General features: G+C 42.1%; 1 protein-coding gene across 1 annotated transcript in view; it reads left to right on the forward strand.

Annotated features, from left to right (window-relative positions):
* Nucleotides 1-14,088, forward strand: part of rif1 (replication timing regulatory factor 1) — a 79,488-nt gene that overhangs the window by 30,665 nt on the left and 34,735 nt on the right. The window contains exons 10-17 of the mRNA XM_080199412.1: nucleotides 2,182-2,333; nucleotides 3,454-3,574; nucleotides 3,682-3,855; nucleotides 6,970-7,080; nucleotides 7,444-7,506; nucleotides 7,763-7,863; nucleotides 9,220-9,306; nucleotides 12,949-13,022. Of these exons, the coding sequence (XP_080055538.1) occupies nucleotides 2,182-2,333; nucleotides 3,454-3,574; nucleotides 3,682-3,855; nucleotides 6,970-7,080; nucleotides 7,444-7,506; nucleotides 7,763-7,863; nucleotides 9,220-9,306; nucleotides 12,949-13,022 (883 nt within the window). The remainder of the gene's footprint in view (nucleotides 1-2,181; nucleotides 2,334-3,453; nucleotides 3,575-3,681; nucleotides 3,856-6,969; nucleotides 7,081-7,443; nucleotides 7,507-7,762; nucleotides 7,864-9,219; nucleotides 9,307-12,948; nucleotides 13,023-14,088) is intronic.

The raw sequence follows: 14,088 nt of genomic DNA on the forward strand, positions 1-14,088 counted from the left end.
AGACTTCCATTACAGCATTCAGTTGTGTCTTGGATTATTCTGCGTTGATGTGTGATGTACGTTGCATGTGGTAACTCTTCAGGTGAAGAGCTTTCTGATGGTCCTGTGTTTCATTAGCTTAATTCTCAGCCCTTTAGCCCTTCTGTCACTATTGGATTTCTGTGCTGCTTTACTGCTGTTTATGTACCCCCTATCCATCTGTCCCTTTCAAGTCTGAGTTTCTTTTTTCATAATTCACTCTGATGCTGGCTGCGAGTACTTTGACTGTTTTGAGTATCCCTCTTCCATGTGTGACCAGAACTGGGCACAGCTGTTGAGTAATCTGACTCGAGCCCTGGTATAGTTTAAGCCTAACTTCCTCTAACTTTATTGCTTTGCTGGTTCAGTGTTTTGTTTGCTACACAAGTTGATGGAATATTTCTTTTTGTTTTTCCTGGGGTCTTGATGTCACTGGTAATGCAAGCATTTAATGCCTATCACAAATAGCTCCTGAGAATTTGGTGGTGAGCCACTGCCTTGAACCACTGCTGTCCATGTGGTGAAGTTCATCCACATATTACAAAGGGACTTCCAGGATTTTGACCCAGCAAGTGTGTGACTTGGAGGGGACCTTGCAGGTGGCAGTGTACTTGTGCATCTTTTGCTCCTTGTCCTTCTAGGTACTAGAGGTAGAAGATTCTGTCAAAGAAGCATTGGTGAATTGCTGCAGTGCATCTTGCATATGGTGCATCAGTGTGTGTATTTAAGATTGTGTATGGGGTGCCTGTCAAGTGGGCTGTTTTGTCCTGGATGGTGTCAAACTTCTTGTTGTTGGAGCTGCACTCATCCAGGCAAGTGGAGGGCACTCCATCACAATTCTAACTTGTGCCTTGTAAATGGTGGACAAACTTTGGAGAGGAGGTGCGTCACTCTTTGCAGGACTTCAAACCTCTGACCTGGTCTTTTTAGCTGCTACATTTATATGGCTAGCCCAGTTCAGTTTCTGGCCTTGGGTAGTCCACAGGAAGTTGAAAGTGTGAGATTCTGGCATTCAGCATGGTAACGCCATTGTATGTCATGGGAAGAAGATTACGTTTCCTCTTGCAATTGCCAGTAGCCATTGCTTGATATTTGTGGGACACAAATGTTACTTTGGTGAACTTCCCTCCGACATGGAAATGTTAATAGATTGGGAAGACAAGTGGCAGATGCAGAGAAATCCTGGGGCTGTGAGGCAACAGTGCTAATCACTGTGCCACCATACTGCCCAAGAGAGCAGTTCATAAAGCATATAATATTTTAGACTTTATTAATAGCAGCATCGAGTACAAGAGTAAGGAGGACATGTTGAACTTTTATGAAACACTAGTTAGGCCTTTTGGAGTATTGTGTCCAGTTCTTGAAGGATGTCGAGACATTAGGCATTGTACAAAGGAGGTTTACTAGAATGATTTGAGGAAAATAAGGACTGTAACTATGAGGATAGATTGGTGAGGTAAGTACTGTTTTTCTTGGAGAAAAGAAGGCTGAGCAGAGACTTGATAAGAAGTACTTAAGATCCTGAGGGTTATGGACAGGGTAAATAGTGCAAAGCTGTTCCCACTCAAGAGTGCATCAAGAAGCAGAGGGCATAGATTCAAAATAATTTTCAAAAGCAATAAAAGCACTGCCAGGAAACTTTTTGAGCCAGCGGGTGGTTGCAGATGGGGACAAATTTCTTGGAGAGGGTGGTGGAGACTGGTTCAATCGAGGTATTCAAAAGGGAATTGGATTGCAATCTAAAGGAATTTACAAGTTATGGGGATAAGGCAGGGAAGTGGCTTTAAATAAGAGTGTTCTTTCAGAGAGCCAGTGCAAACTCAGTGGGCCAAGTGCCCTCCATACTGTAAAGATTTGGCAATTTTATGAAAACTTCTTGACATTGTCCTTCCTCACCTGCAGTCCCTGATCCTCAGTCCTCCTTTAGTAGAAACTGCCAATGGGAATCAGAGTTGCTTCTTCAAACAACTCTACAGAGCAGTTTTGACAATCCTTTGCATAACTCCAGCTTCCCTTCATTTAGACAGGTTTTGCAGCACAGGAAAAAGAAGTAGGAAACGAAAGTTATCCCAGAGTCTCTCTCCTGATGGGAGACGATTCAAATAATTTCTTGACTTTTTTCCATTCTTTAAGTTTTATATAATTTTTTCTTTTACTGTGCAGATATACTTTGCAGTGCAAAACGGCTCCGATTGCTTATGCAGCCACTCAGTTCTATTCACGTAAGAACGGAGGTTTTGGGCCTTGCCAAACTAGAGGTTTGGTGGTATTTGGCTCTTCGGTTAGGCCCACAGCTTTCTGCTAACTTTGAACAGGTAAGAAAAGCCAATTTCCAGTTTTTGACATGTACTGCTATATTTATATGCCACCTTTTCTAGACATTTGTTTTTGTTGACTGGTTAATTTGTCATAAAAGTAAAATTTATTTATTAGTCACAAGAAGGCTTACATTCACACTGTAATGAAGTTACTGTGAAAATCTCCTCGTTGCCACTCCGGTGCCTGTTTGGGTACACTGAGGGAGAATTTAACATAGCCAGTGAATCTAATCTGCAGATTTTTGGACTGTGGGAGCAAACTGGAGCATCCGGAGGAAACCCAAGCAGACACAGGGAGAATGTGCAAACTGCACACAGTGACCCAAGCTGGGAATCAAACTCGGGTCCCTGGCGCTGAGAGGCAGCAGTGCTAACCACTGTGTTACCGTGCCGCCCCTTTGTGCTGTTGAGAATTGGAACAAAATACTGCTTAATGTTAATTTACTGCGAAAGCTTATAGGTTAATATTACCCAGGGGTTTTCCAACTTTAATACTAGTCTTGGCTTTGATAATATTTACTCAAGGTTTGGGAAAATTTGACTAAGCCTCAGTTTATTCACAGCTGTTTTCTGCCTAAAGGGTCAGTAAGAAAGGGAGCATTGTAACCTTACGATGGGTGAGCCAAGATGGTGTGGCTTATTGTCAAATCTTTATCCGGTGCGAATTGTGATGTGCTACATCATACTCACCCTGTCAAATTCTCCATTTTGATTTCAATTACTTTGATTACAAGAAGAGTCGCACTGTATTCATGATGTCCATTTATCTTTGCAAGAGATTGTTTAGCAGAAACTAATGCATTGATAACCAATCCTGTTTGAAAGTGAAACCACATATTTCTTTTTGGTTCATTAACATTGGATTGTTTAATTTTTAAATTTTTTTTAGGTTGCCCTCAAGTGAAAAAGATCCTCACTATTTCGAGATTTGTCCATTTTAACTGCTGTTAGATATTTGAGGAAAAACATGACCTAAGTAGATACCAAACATGTTTTGAGATATCCCTCAAAATCAGTGACATCTGAAATTGTTGGCTAGATTTTGTCAGCTTAAAATGTTTGATGCAACATTCCATTATGTTATGGTTTGATGCAACTTTCCGTTATGCTATTGTAGGTGTGTCTTCCACTGCTGCAGAATGCATTTGGTATTGAGGGATCTGTGCTTCCACTAGGAACACCCAGCAGAACTGCAATGACCCCTCCTAATACAACCCCTGTCTCTACACAGAGACCTGGTAAGATTTGTAAAATATTTGAGCGAGTGTACAATACTGCAGCAATATACTGGAAATATACTTTTTATTGCCCTACAGCATTGTTCATGAATGTAACTTTCTTTCAGTGGCTTTTCCTTCGCCAAGTCTGACGGTGCCAAGATTGCAGTTGAATTCTAGCCTCTCACCATTGCCAGTGATACAGGCAGTCCAGCTTGTAGGAGTTGAAGTTTTACTTCATTTTCTGGTGGGTCCTGAGGTCACCGATTTGGTTAAACAGAACAAGCTTCAGCTTAGTTTAGGTATGGCTGGTATTTACTAACCATTGAATTGCATTTATTTTACTTCTATTGTTTTGTGATGATTTGGTTGACTTGTACTGTAATGAAGTGAGTGTGTTGGTGTCAACATCTGCTTGGAGCAGTTGGTTGCAATTCCTTTGGAGATTTTGGGCCTGACTGTACGTAAATTCTCTATTGCATTCTCTCTCACCAGAGGCATGTCCCTGGTGTCCCAGTAAAATCTTGGGACTACAGTTGGGCTCTGGTTGAACCTTCAGGGAAGAGAGTCAAGTTTGCTGCTGATCTCCCATTCACCAGTTTCACTGGGGTGTTTCAGGTGATCTTAGTGCAGGTGCCAATTCTGCTGCCATTGGGGATCTGAATTGGGCTCTCTTTTTGATGCTTTCAAGGATGCGGGAGTCTTAAAGGATTGGTTACTGGACATGGATTGAATGTAGAAACTGTCTGGATCTAACTTAGTGGTAAATTGGATTAGACATTGGCTCAATGGAAAAACAGTAAAAAGTCTGACAACACCAGGTTTTAGTCCAACCTATTTATTTGATAATATACTCACTAGCTTTCGGGGTTACCCCCTTCGTCAGGTGAATGGAGAGTTCTGGCCTCAGACAGAGCATATAAAGCACAGACAGTTTAGAGATTACTGATTAAAATGCGAATCCTTACACCTAACCTGCTGTTCAAGACCTGAAGTGGCTGATAATGTGAGTGGAAGGAGCACTGATCACAGTTTAAAGAGATGTGTATTGTCTCCAGACAGTACAGTAAGTGAGGTTTTGCAAACCCAGGCAAGTCATGGGGGTTACAGATAGTGCGACATGAACCCAAGATCCCTGTTGAGACCGTCCTCATGTGTGCGGAACTTGGCTATCAGTCTCTGCTCAGCGACTCTGCGCTGTCGTGTGTCGTGAAGGCCGCCTTGGAGAATGCTTACCTGAAGGTCAGAGGCTGAATGCCCGTGACCACTGAAGTGTTCGCCAACAGGAAGGGAACAGTCTTGCCTGGTGACTGTCGAGCGATGTTCATTCATCCGTTGTCGTAGCGTCTGCATGGTCTCCCCAATGTACCATGCTTCGGGACATCCTTTCTTGCAACGTATCAGGTAGACAATGTTGATACGTTGCAAGAAAGGATGTCCCGAAGCATGGTACATTGGGGAGACCATGTAGACGCTACGACAACGGATGAATGAACATCGCTCGACAGTCACCAGGCAAGACTGTTCCCTTCCTGTTGGCGAACACTTCAGTGGTCACGGGCATTCAGCCTCTGACCTTCAGGTAAGCATTCTCCAAGGCGGCCTTCACGACACACGACAGCGCAGAGTCGCTGAGCAGAGACTGATAGCCAAGTTCCGCACACATGAGGACGGTCTCAACAGGGATCTTGGGTTCATGTCGCACTATCTGTAACCCCCATGACTTGCCTGGGTTTGCAAAACCTCACTTACTGTACTGTCTGGAGACAATACACATCTCTTTAAACTGTGATCAGTGCTCCTTCCACTCACATTATCAGCCACTTCAGGTCTTGAACAGCAGGTTAGGTGTAAGGATTCGCATTTTAATCAGTAATCTCTAAACTGTCTGTGCTTTATATGCTCTGTCTGAGGCCAGAACTCTCCATTCACCTGACGAAGGGGGTAACCCCGAAAGCTAGTGAGTATATTATCAAATAAATAGGTTGGACTAAAACCTGGTGTTGTCAGACTTTTTACTGTGTTTACGCCAGTCCAACGCCGGCATACCCACATCAATGGAAAAAGCCAGAGAGTGCTAGTGGAGGATTGCTTCTCTGAGTGGAGGCCTGTAACTAATGGTGTGCCACAGGGATCAATGCTGGGTCCATTGTTGTTTGTCATATATATCAATGATCTGGATGATGATGTAAATTGGATCAGCAAATTTGCTGATGATACGAAGACTGGAGGTGTAGTGGACAGTGAGGAAAGTTTTCAAAGCTTGCAGAGGGATTTGGACCAGCTAGAAAAATGGGCTGAAAAATGGCAAATGGAGTTTAATGCAGACAAGTGTGAGGTATTGCACTTTGGAAGGACAAACCAAGGTAGAACATACAAGGTAAATGGCAGGACAGAGATCTGGGAATACAGATACATAATTCCCTAAAAGTGGCGTTACAGGTAGATAGGGTCGTAAAGAGTACTTTTGGCACATTGGCCTTTATAAATCAAAGTATTGAGTATGAGAGTTGGAATGTTATGGTGAGGTTGTATGAGACATTGGTGAGGCTGAATTTAGAGTATTGTTTGCAGTTTTGGTCACCTAATTATAGGAAGGATATTAACAAGGTTGAAAGAGTGAGAGAAGGTTTACAAGGATGTTGCCAGGACTTGAGAAACAGAGAAAGGTTGAATAGGTTAGGACTTTACTCCCTGGAGCATAGAAGAATGAGGGGCGATTTGATAGAGGCGTATAAAATTATGATGGGTATAGATAGAGTGAATGCAAGCAGGCTTTTTCCACTGAGGCTAGGGGAGAAAAAAATTAGAGGACGTGGGTTAAGGTTGAAGGGGGGGAAGTTTTTAAAGGGACTGTTGGGGGGGGCTTCTTCACACAGAGTGTGGAATGAGCTGCCAGATGAAATGGTGAATGCGGGCTCACTTTTAACATTTAAGAAAAACTTGGACATGGATGAGAGGAGTGTGAAGGGATATGGTCCAGGTGCAAGTCAGTGGGACTAGGCGGAAGAATGGTTCAGCACAGCCAAGAAGGGCCAAAAGGCCAGTTTCTATGCTGTGATATTCTATGTTCTATGGTTCTAACTTATAAGTGCACTCAGCAGTCACTTCAAATTCAAAATTGTAGATGTTGCAAAGTTGATGCAACTATAGCTCACTGCAGATCAGATTAAGAAAAGTAAGACTGAAGCAAATAACGATAAAAGCCATAGCTAAGGCACCAATTTGAAACCGGCTCCTTCCAATTTAATATGAAATTAACCCGTAAATTGCGGTTTAAGGATTTGCCTTCAAGTGTATTTAACACAGAAATTCCTGACACTACTTATAGTGATGTGTCTTTGCATATGTAATTTTAGCCTTAATGCTGCTTGCTTCCTGCTCTTAGTAATAAATATTATTATTGTTTCCTACAGACCCTCTGCAGCACCCATTAATTAATAGTCCTTCGTTCTTTTGCAAAAATGCCGGAACCCTGATAACTGCAGTCAGAGATGCCTTTGTTTCTGTTGGCAAACTGGGCGAAGGTAAATCATTTGAAGCAGTACAGTGTAACAGTGACAATGACAAAGTTGATAGAAGTTAAGTCCTACCTTTGTACTTCTATAATAAAGTAAAATATTCACTAACTGATGCACAATAGAACTATTTTGGCTGTGTTTGAGATAAACATTAGTAATAGTAAGTTGACCAAATTAATTATGATATATGAACTCTGCTTCTGTAGAGAGGGGCAGTTAATGCCAGTTCAATGAAAAGCTATCAACCTGAAATGTTAACTCTGTTATGCCCCCCCACAAATGCTGTCAGACCTAGTAAGTAGTTCCACTGTTACATTGTTAACAACTGAAATGTATGTCAATCGTAATGAGTTATCTTCTCTTCTGTAGATGCCATGCTTAATCTTATTTGGAAGCATCTGATCAGCTATGTGAAAAATGCCATTGAGTCAGGTTAGTTTGACATATTTATACTGAAGATAGTCACCCATTTATATTTCTTTCCACAGCTCACTAACTGCAGATGAGAGTGTGGGCACCTTGCTACCCAGGCTATCACTGCTCTAACTTGGCTGTTGGTATCTGTAAGAAATGAATCTGGAGGCGATTCTCCAGTTTTAATATTTATTATCTTGAGCAGAATTGCGTTGCAAACTTTGACTATGCAAAAACATTCATTTCTAATTTTAAGATGTCCTTTTAACTTAAGGATCAAAGAAGGAGCGACAAGCATCAGAAGTATTGACGTTGCTGTTGCAAGCATTGCAGCAGATAGTCGATACAGATGCTATCTCTGCTCACAAAGCTTTGGTAAGTGCATTAAACCTTTTGTTTTTGAAATACTTAGCCAGCCATACCTTTAAACATTTTTGCTGGTATCCCTTTAGCAGCAAAGGGTAGACCATACTGTGTTTCTAAATAACTCTGTCTATTCTATGTTACTGCCATCAGAAGTAGAATTTGCCTTTGGAGTAATAGCCATTTATTACTGCTCAGTGCTGGTGTACCACTAACCTTAGAATGCAATTTTTGCCTCAATTGGCATTTTGGGAATAAAAATTGTTCTGTTTTATCTCTCTTAAATGTTCAACCACACGATTGCGCTAAACTGATTTATAACCGTTTTATACAGGGAGAATGCAGGATTAGGCTATTGAGTTGACAATCTGCCATGATCGTAACAAATGGTGGAGCAGGCCCAAAGGGCCAAATGGTTGCCTCCTGCTGCTATCTTCTGTATTTCTATTGTGCAATCAAGGTTAAATGTGTGAGAATCCACCTGCCTTCCCCGATCACAATTTACGATTAAGAAGTGGAAGATCCATTTTCCAATGATGCTTTTATTCCGTCTGAGACAGTTGCTGCCGCCTGTCTGTAACTTGCGTGATTTTAGCGCTCAATGAGCAATGGGAAGATGGAGCAGTTAAGAGAATTGGTCTCAAAATAAACTGATTGTTCAGTCTGGAACAAAAATAGTGAAGCTACTTAAACAAAAATAATATTTTGCAGGAGCTGTAAGTTACCATTATTAGTACAATTCTTGGTTTAAAAATAAATTCTAACGTGCACTTCATTGCTGATGTGAACAGATTTTTTTAAAAAAACAAACTCTTCTCGTCAGAGGAGGGAGGGAAACACTATCAGATTTTTAATTTTTCCTTGCCAATTTTCACTCCTTTGTCTGCTTCATCTCCCTCTTGGTCCTTAGACATCAGTTATCCTCTGATTGTTTGCCCAAAGTATCATTCATGCTTGACACTTGATAACACAATTAAACTGTTGATGCTCTCTCCTCACTCAACTCCCACGTGCCGTTGAGATACTGAGACCGGTTGTAGTACCCCTGCTATCCCCCTAACTTGATACAGATTGGAAAACTGAAATCTGGAAGCTGAAGTTCAGTGTGATTTGATCTCTCACACTGCCGTTGCTTCGCGAGCCCTTCTATCAGTTCAACTAATTTCACCTGTCCTTGTGCAGGAATTTATTTGGAATACATTTCTTATAAGGTTGGTTTAGTTTGATGAAAAGCAATAAATGGATAACTGCTAAATGTATGTGCATCACAAATAAATTAAAAAAAAATTATGCCCCTGTTGTAGTGAAAGGGTAAATAATTCATGAATATAATTGACACTTATTTAATTGTTGTGCTTTTCTTTCCAGGCTCTTATAGAGGCGACCGTCAAAGGACTCCCTCCAAAGGTCTTGGGATCACCAGCATACCAGGTCGCCAACATGGACATTCTGAACGTATGCATGTACCTTGTGTTATACTGTTGTTACCTGGATGTGTATGAAAGTTCGTGAAGCTCTTGAGCTTGGTATCAGGAGGGCAGTGTGCTATCCTGAAGTCACACCCGGAACTGCAGTGTCTGTTCCCTAATTGTTGAATTTTCTACCACTATTCTTCCTCGGGCTTAGTTCTGTTTGTGTACCCCAGGTGAACCATTACCCTCTCCGGTACTCAGGATTGAATACCAGTTGGACAGTGACATGCAATCAGGGTCCTGCTGATGGTCGCCCAGTGCTTCTCTGTCTGGACACCCTTGAGCTATAGAGAGACCAAATCCAGAAATATGCTTATCCGTGTGGCGCTCAGTGTCATGGATGCACTGCCAGTTGTGGCCCATGTGCCTTCAGCTAACAATATTACATAAGGACATAAGAGATAGGAGCAGGAGTAGACCATCTAGCCCCTCGAGCCTGCCCCGCCATTCAGTAAGATCATGGCTGATCTGAAGTGGCTCAGTTCCACTTTCCCGCTTTCTCCCCATAACCCTTAATCCCCTTGCCTAGCAAAAACCTATCTACCCGTGTCTTAAATATATTTAGCGAGGTAGCCTCCACCACTTCAACAGGCAGAGAATTCCAGAGATTCACCACCCTTTGAGTGAAGAAGTTCCTCCTCAACTCCATTCTAAAGTGCGCCCCCCCCCCCCCCCCTTTGAGGCTGTGCCCTCTAGTCCTGCTGTCCTTTGCATGGGAAGAATCTCTCTAACTCTACCCTATACATCCCCTTCATCATTTTGTACATCTCTGTAAGATCCCCCCTCATCCTTCTAAACTCCAACGAGTATAAGCCCAGTCTATTCAGCCTCTCTTCATAGTTCAACCCCCTCAGCTTCGTTATCAGCCTAGTGAACCTCCTCTGCACTCCCTCCAAAGCCAAAATATCTTTGCGCAAGTGCGGCGCCCAAAACTGCACACAGTATTCCAGCTGCGGCCTCACCAGTGCCCTGTACAGTTGCAGCAAGACCTCCCTACTTTTATATTCGACCCCCCTCGCTATGAAGGCCAGCATCCCATTTGCCTTCCTGATCACATGCTGCACCTGTAGGCTGGGTTTTTGCGACTCATGCACAAGGACCCCCAGGTCCCTCTGCACCGTAGCATGCTGCAGCTTTTCGCCCTTTAAATGGTAATCCCTCCTACTATTATTCCTGCCAAAGTGGATTACCTCACACTTGGTAACATTGTACTCCATCTGCCAGGTCCTCGCCTACTCGCTTAGCCTATCTAGATCCCTCCGCACAATTTGCTTTTCCACTTATCTTGGTGTCATCAGCAAATTTCGACACCCTACACTCAGCTCCCTCCTCCAGATCATCTATATAAATGGTAAATAGCTGAGGCCCCAGCACCGATCCCTGGGGCACTCCACTAGTCATCAACCGCTAATCCGAATAGCACCCATTGACACCTACTCTCTGCCTCCTATTAGACAGCCAATCCTCTATCCATGCTAACACCTTACCCCCAACTCCATGCCACCTAACCTTCTGTAGCAACCTTTTGTGCGGCACCTTATCAAACGCCTTCTGAAAATCGAGAAACACCACAGCCACTGGTTCCCCTCCATCCACCGCACTAGTCACATCCTCATAGAATTCCAGTTCTATGACGATGTGGTTGTTTCTTCACGTGTAGTTGCCCAGGTCAGGAAAAGCACTCTGGAGATCCCAAATATGCAGGATGTGCATTCCATGGGGTACAATGCCTCTACTACACATGTATTTGTTAGCTGTTAACTGATTTACAGAAATAAACTCAAGACTAAGAAAAGCACTTGACCAACTATTCAACTCCTTCCTTTACGTTACCATCACCTTTATTGTTTTTGCCCCTCTCCCTGATGTTTGTACTCCTTTACACTCAACCAGATGTTAAAAGTATTAAACAAAAATTGAAAAGAGACTTAAAAGCCTTTGACTGGGATTCTCCCAAAAAAGTTCCCAATGTGTGAGGAAAATGGGACTCAATCCCATTGGCTTTTTTAGCGTGATTTCCAGAATGAATCTCTGACATTCTGTGCATCACGGAGTGACTCAGTGGGATTCACTCTGGAAATCTGTGGGTGGAGCGTATTCCTGTTTGAGGGGCCAAACCACCACCACCACCACCACCAGTTGCTGGCCAGTCCCACAACCACCCGATCACTGGCCTCCCAAACTTCCCCAGGCTAGCCCTAATTTCCCCAATCTACCTGTTCCATCCCTCCCTCTGCGCCATGAATCTCAATTCAGAGTGACAGCACACTACCTCCCCCGCCCCCCCCCCCCCCCCCCCCCCCTCCCCAAACAACCCCTACTGATCGCCCCACCTCCTTGGCATTGCTCAGTGAGCAGTGCCAGAGCACCATCCTGGGTCTGCTAATCTGATGTAAATGGTGATTTCCATATTCTAATCAGCACCGCGCCAGTTTCCAGCAAGCTTTATTATACTGCAAATCTTGGTGCTCCCCAGCGGGAAGATAGTGAAATGGCCCGCTATGCTACTCGATAAGCGCAGCAGGCTGGAAGAATCGCCCCCTATTTCTGCTGTTCCTTCCTTTGTTGATGTGATGTTAGCCTGATCTCACTTTTTTAATTTCTCCCATGTTTGATTCATTCTGTTCCCACCCCCATCTCCTGGTGAGCTTTTTGGAACCCTAGTCTGCTCCTATTCCTTTATTTCCAATATCCTGACTCTCTTTTTCATCTTTTGATTTATTTGAGGTGGCTTCATGATCATAAGCATATGGGAGCCAAGAATAATTATGTCTTTACATGTAGAATCTACCATTGTGTGATGTGTTGCAATAATTTCAAGTGCCCTGTACCACTAACCTGTTGTAATAAAATCTAAACTCCTTTGAAAAAATAGTTATCGTCAAGAACAGTTAATCACCTTTGACTCACTAAATTTCAATTTCAGTTACAAGCCGTTTCATAATAAAACCACAGCCTTTGCTGTGTCTTCGTCCAATGTTGTGAATTTCAAGTATGTTATTTTCCATCCCCGTCCCCTCGTTATATCATAGTCTGTTGACTACTTAAGATAAATATATAGGCTAATTATTTTTCACAAAACTTGTCACTTATAAATATTTTCTGATCACAATGGTGCCAATAAGAAATCAATCTGTAGAGACCGATTAGTTTAAAGATGACAAATATTGCCAAAATATAGTTGCAACCTAATAATATTCAAGAACATTTCATGTCGACTTTCCTTAATTTTTGTTAGTGAAAAAGATTCCTGTAGAAGGTAAAATAAGATTTCTTCCTTACACTAAACTGAAGACTGAGAAAGATATCTGTGGATTGTGCTGTAATGAAACATGCAAAAATTAGTAACTGTACATTCACTGGATTATCATTGTGACTCATTGTGCATATTGGAGTTTCTGTTAAACATATTCCTGGTTGAATATACCTGTAGTTTATGTGCAAGGTGATTAGTGTGAATATATACAGCATTTAAGTATATTGACTAACCAGATTTCTGTTTCCAATATTGCAGTTTCATGCCAAAGCTCCTCTATTATTTTGTTTAATGTTATTAGAAATCAGGATCTTGTGTTGCTGGTGTGTGGTCTGTATTTAGTTAATTAGCATTGTATTGTACTTTCAGGGCACCCCTGCACTTTTCCTGATTCTCCTCCTCTTTCACAACAGTTTACTGGAAGGCTGTGTGGTTGAAGAAAGGTGCGTCAGTGCAATTTATCTTCGGCACTAAGGATTTGTGCTGAACTTACTGCATTAATTTCTACATGTGTTTGTGGATAATGTTACCTTTCATATTGGCTTTGATTTAGATTATGGGGATTTTTATTCATTTTCTCAATATTGAGTTCTGCCGCAGTTTTCTTTAAAAAAAACATTGGCCGTGCTCAAATTCTGAACATACATTGTCTTGAATCTGACAATGTTTAGTTGATTGTTCACCATCTGATGTTCTACTTAAAAAATGTAATAGTTGTTGTGGGTTATGTTAGTTTAAGTAGGGAGCTGGTAGCATAAAGGATTGTAGGTTTTGTGTTGCAATTGAGGGAAGATTTAGGGCACAATGGAGCAAAACTTTTATGATCTTCAGGATTTAAGTCAATCTAAAGCATTTGTTTGATTCTGGTGGGTTTTTTTCACTTATAGCAACTATGATTTAAAATAAAATCTCATTTTTCCCCTTCCCACAGATTCAAAGCAGTGGAAATATGTGAAAACATTGAACATGGAATGGTTAGGGAGAAGTTGCTTTTGCTACCAGAAAGATTAGGAACAGGAGGATGCAGATATAAAATTGATTTTTAAAAAACGCCACAGGGAGATGAGCAGTCCTTATGCAGCATGATAGCATGATCTGGAATGCACTGTCTGAGGGAGTGATGGAAGCAACTTCAATAGTAACTTCCAAGAAGAAATTGAATCTACTTAATAACAACAAAATGTGGGGCTTACAGGGAACGAGCAAAACTGGGACTAAATTAGATTGTTCTTTCAGAAAGTCGGTGCAGACATGATGGGCCAAGTGACAGCTCAAGTCCCCAGGACCGGATGGAATGCATTCCAGGGTTCTGAAGGAAATGGCAGAGCTGATAGTGGATGCCTTAGTGATTATTTTCCAAACCTCGCTGGATTCCGGGGAAGTGCCAGAAGATTGGAAAATGGCTAATGTTATGCCGCTGTTTAAAAAGGGTAGCAGGCAAAAGGCAGGGAATTATAGGCCGGTTAGTTTAACGTTGTAGGAAAAATGCTTGAATCCGTCATCAAAGAA

The sequence above is a fragment of the Carcharhinus amblyrhynchos genome, chromosome 11 (genome assembly GCF_965287045.1).
Source record: "Carcharhinus amblyrhynchos chromosome 11, sCarAmb.v2.hapA, whole genome shotgun sequence".
Taxonomy (NCBI): Eukaryota; Metazoa; Chordata; class Chondrichthyes; order Carcharhiniformes; family Carcharhinidae; genus Carcharhinus; species Carcharhinus amblyrhynchos.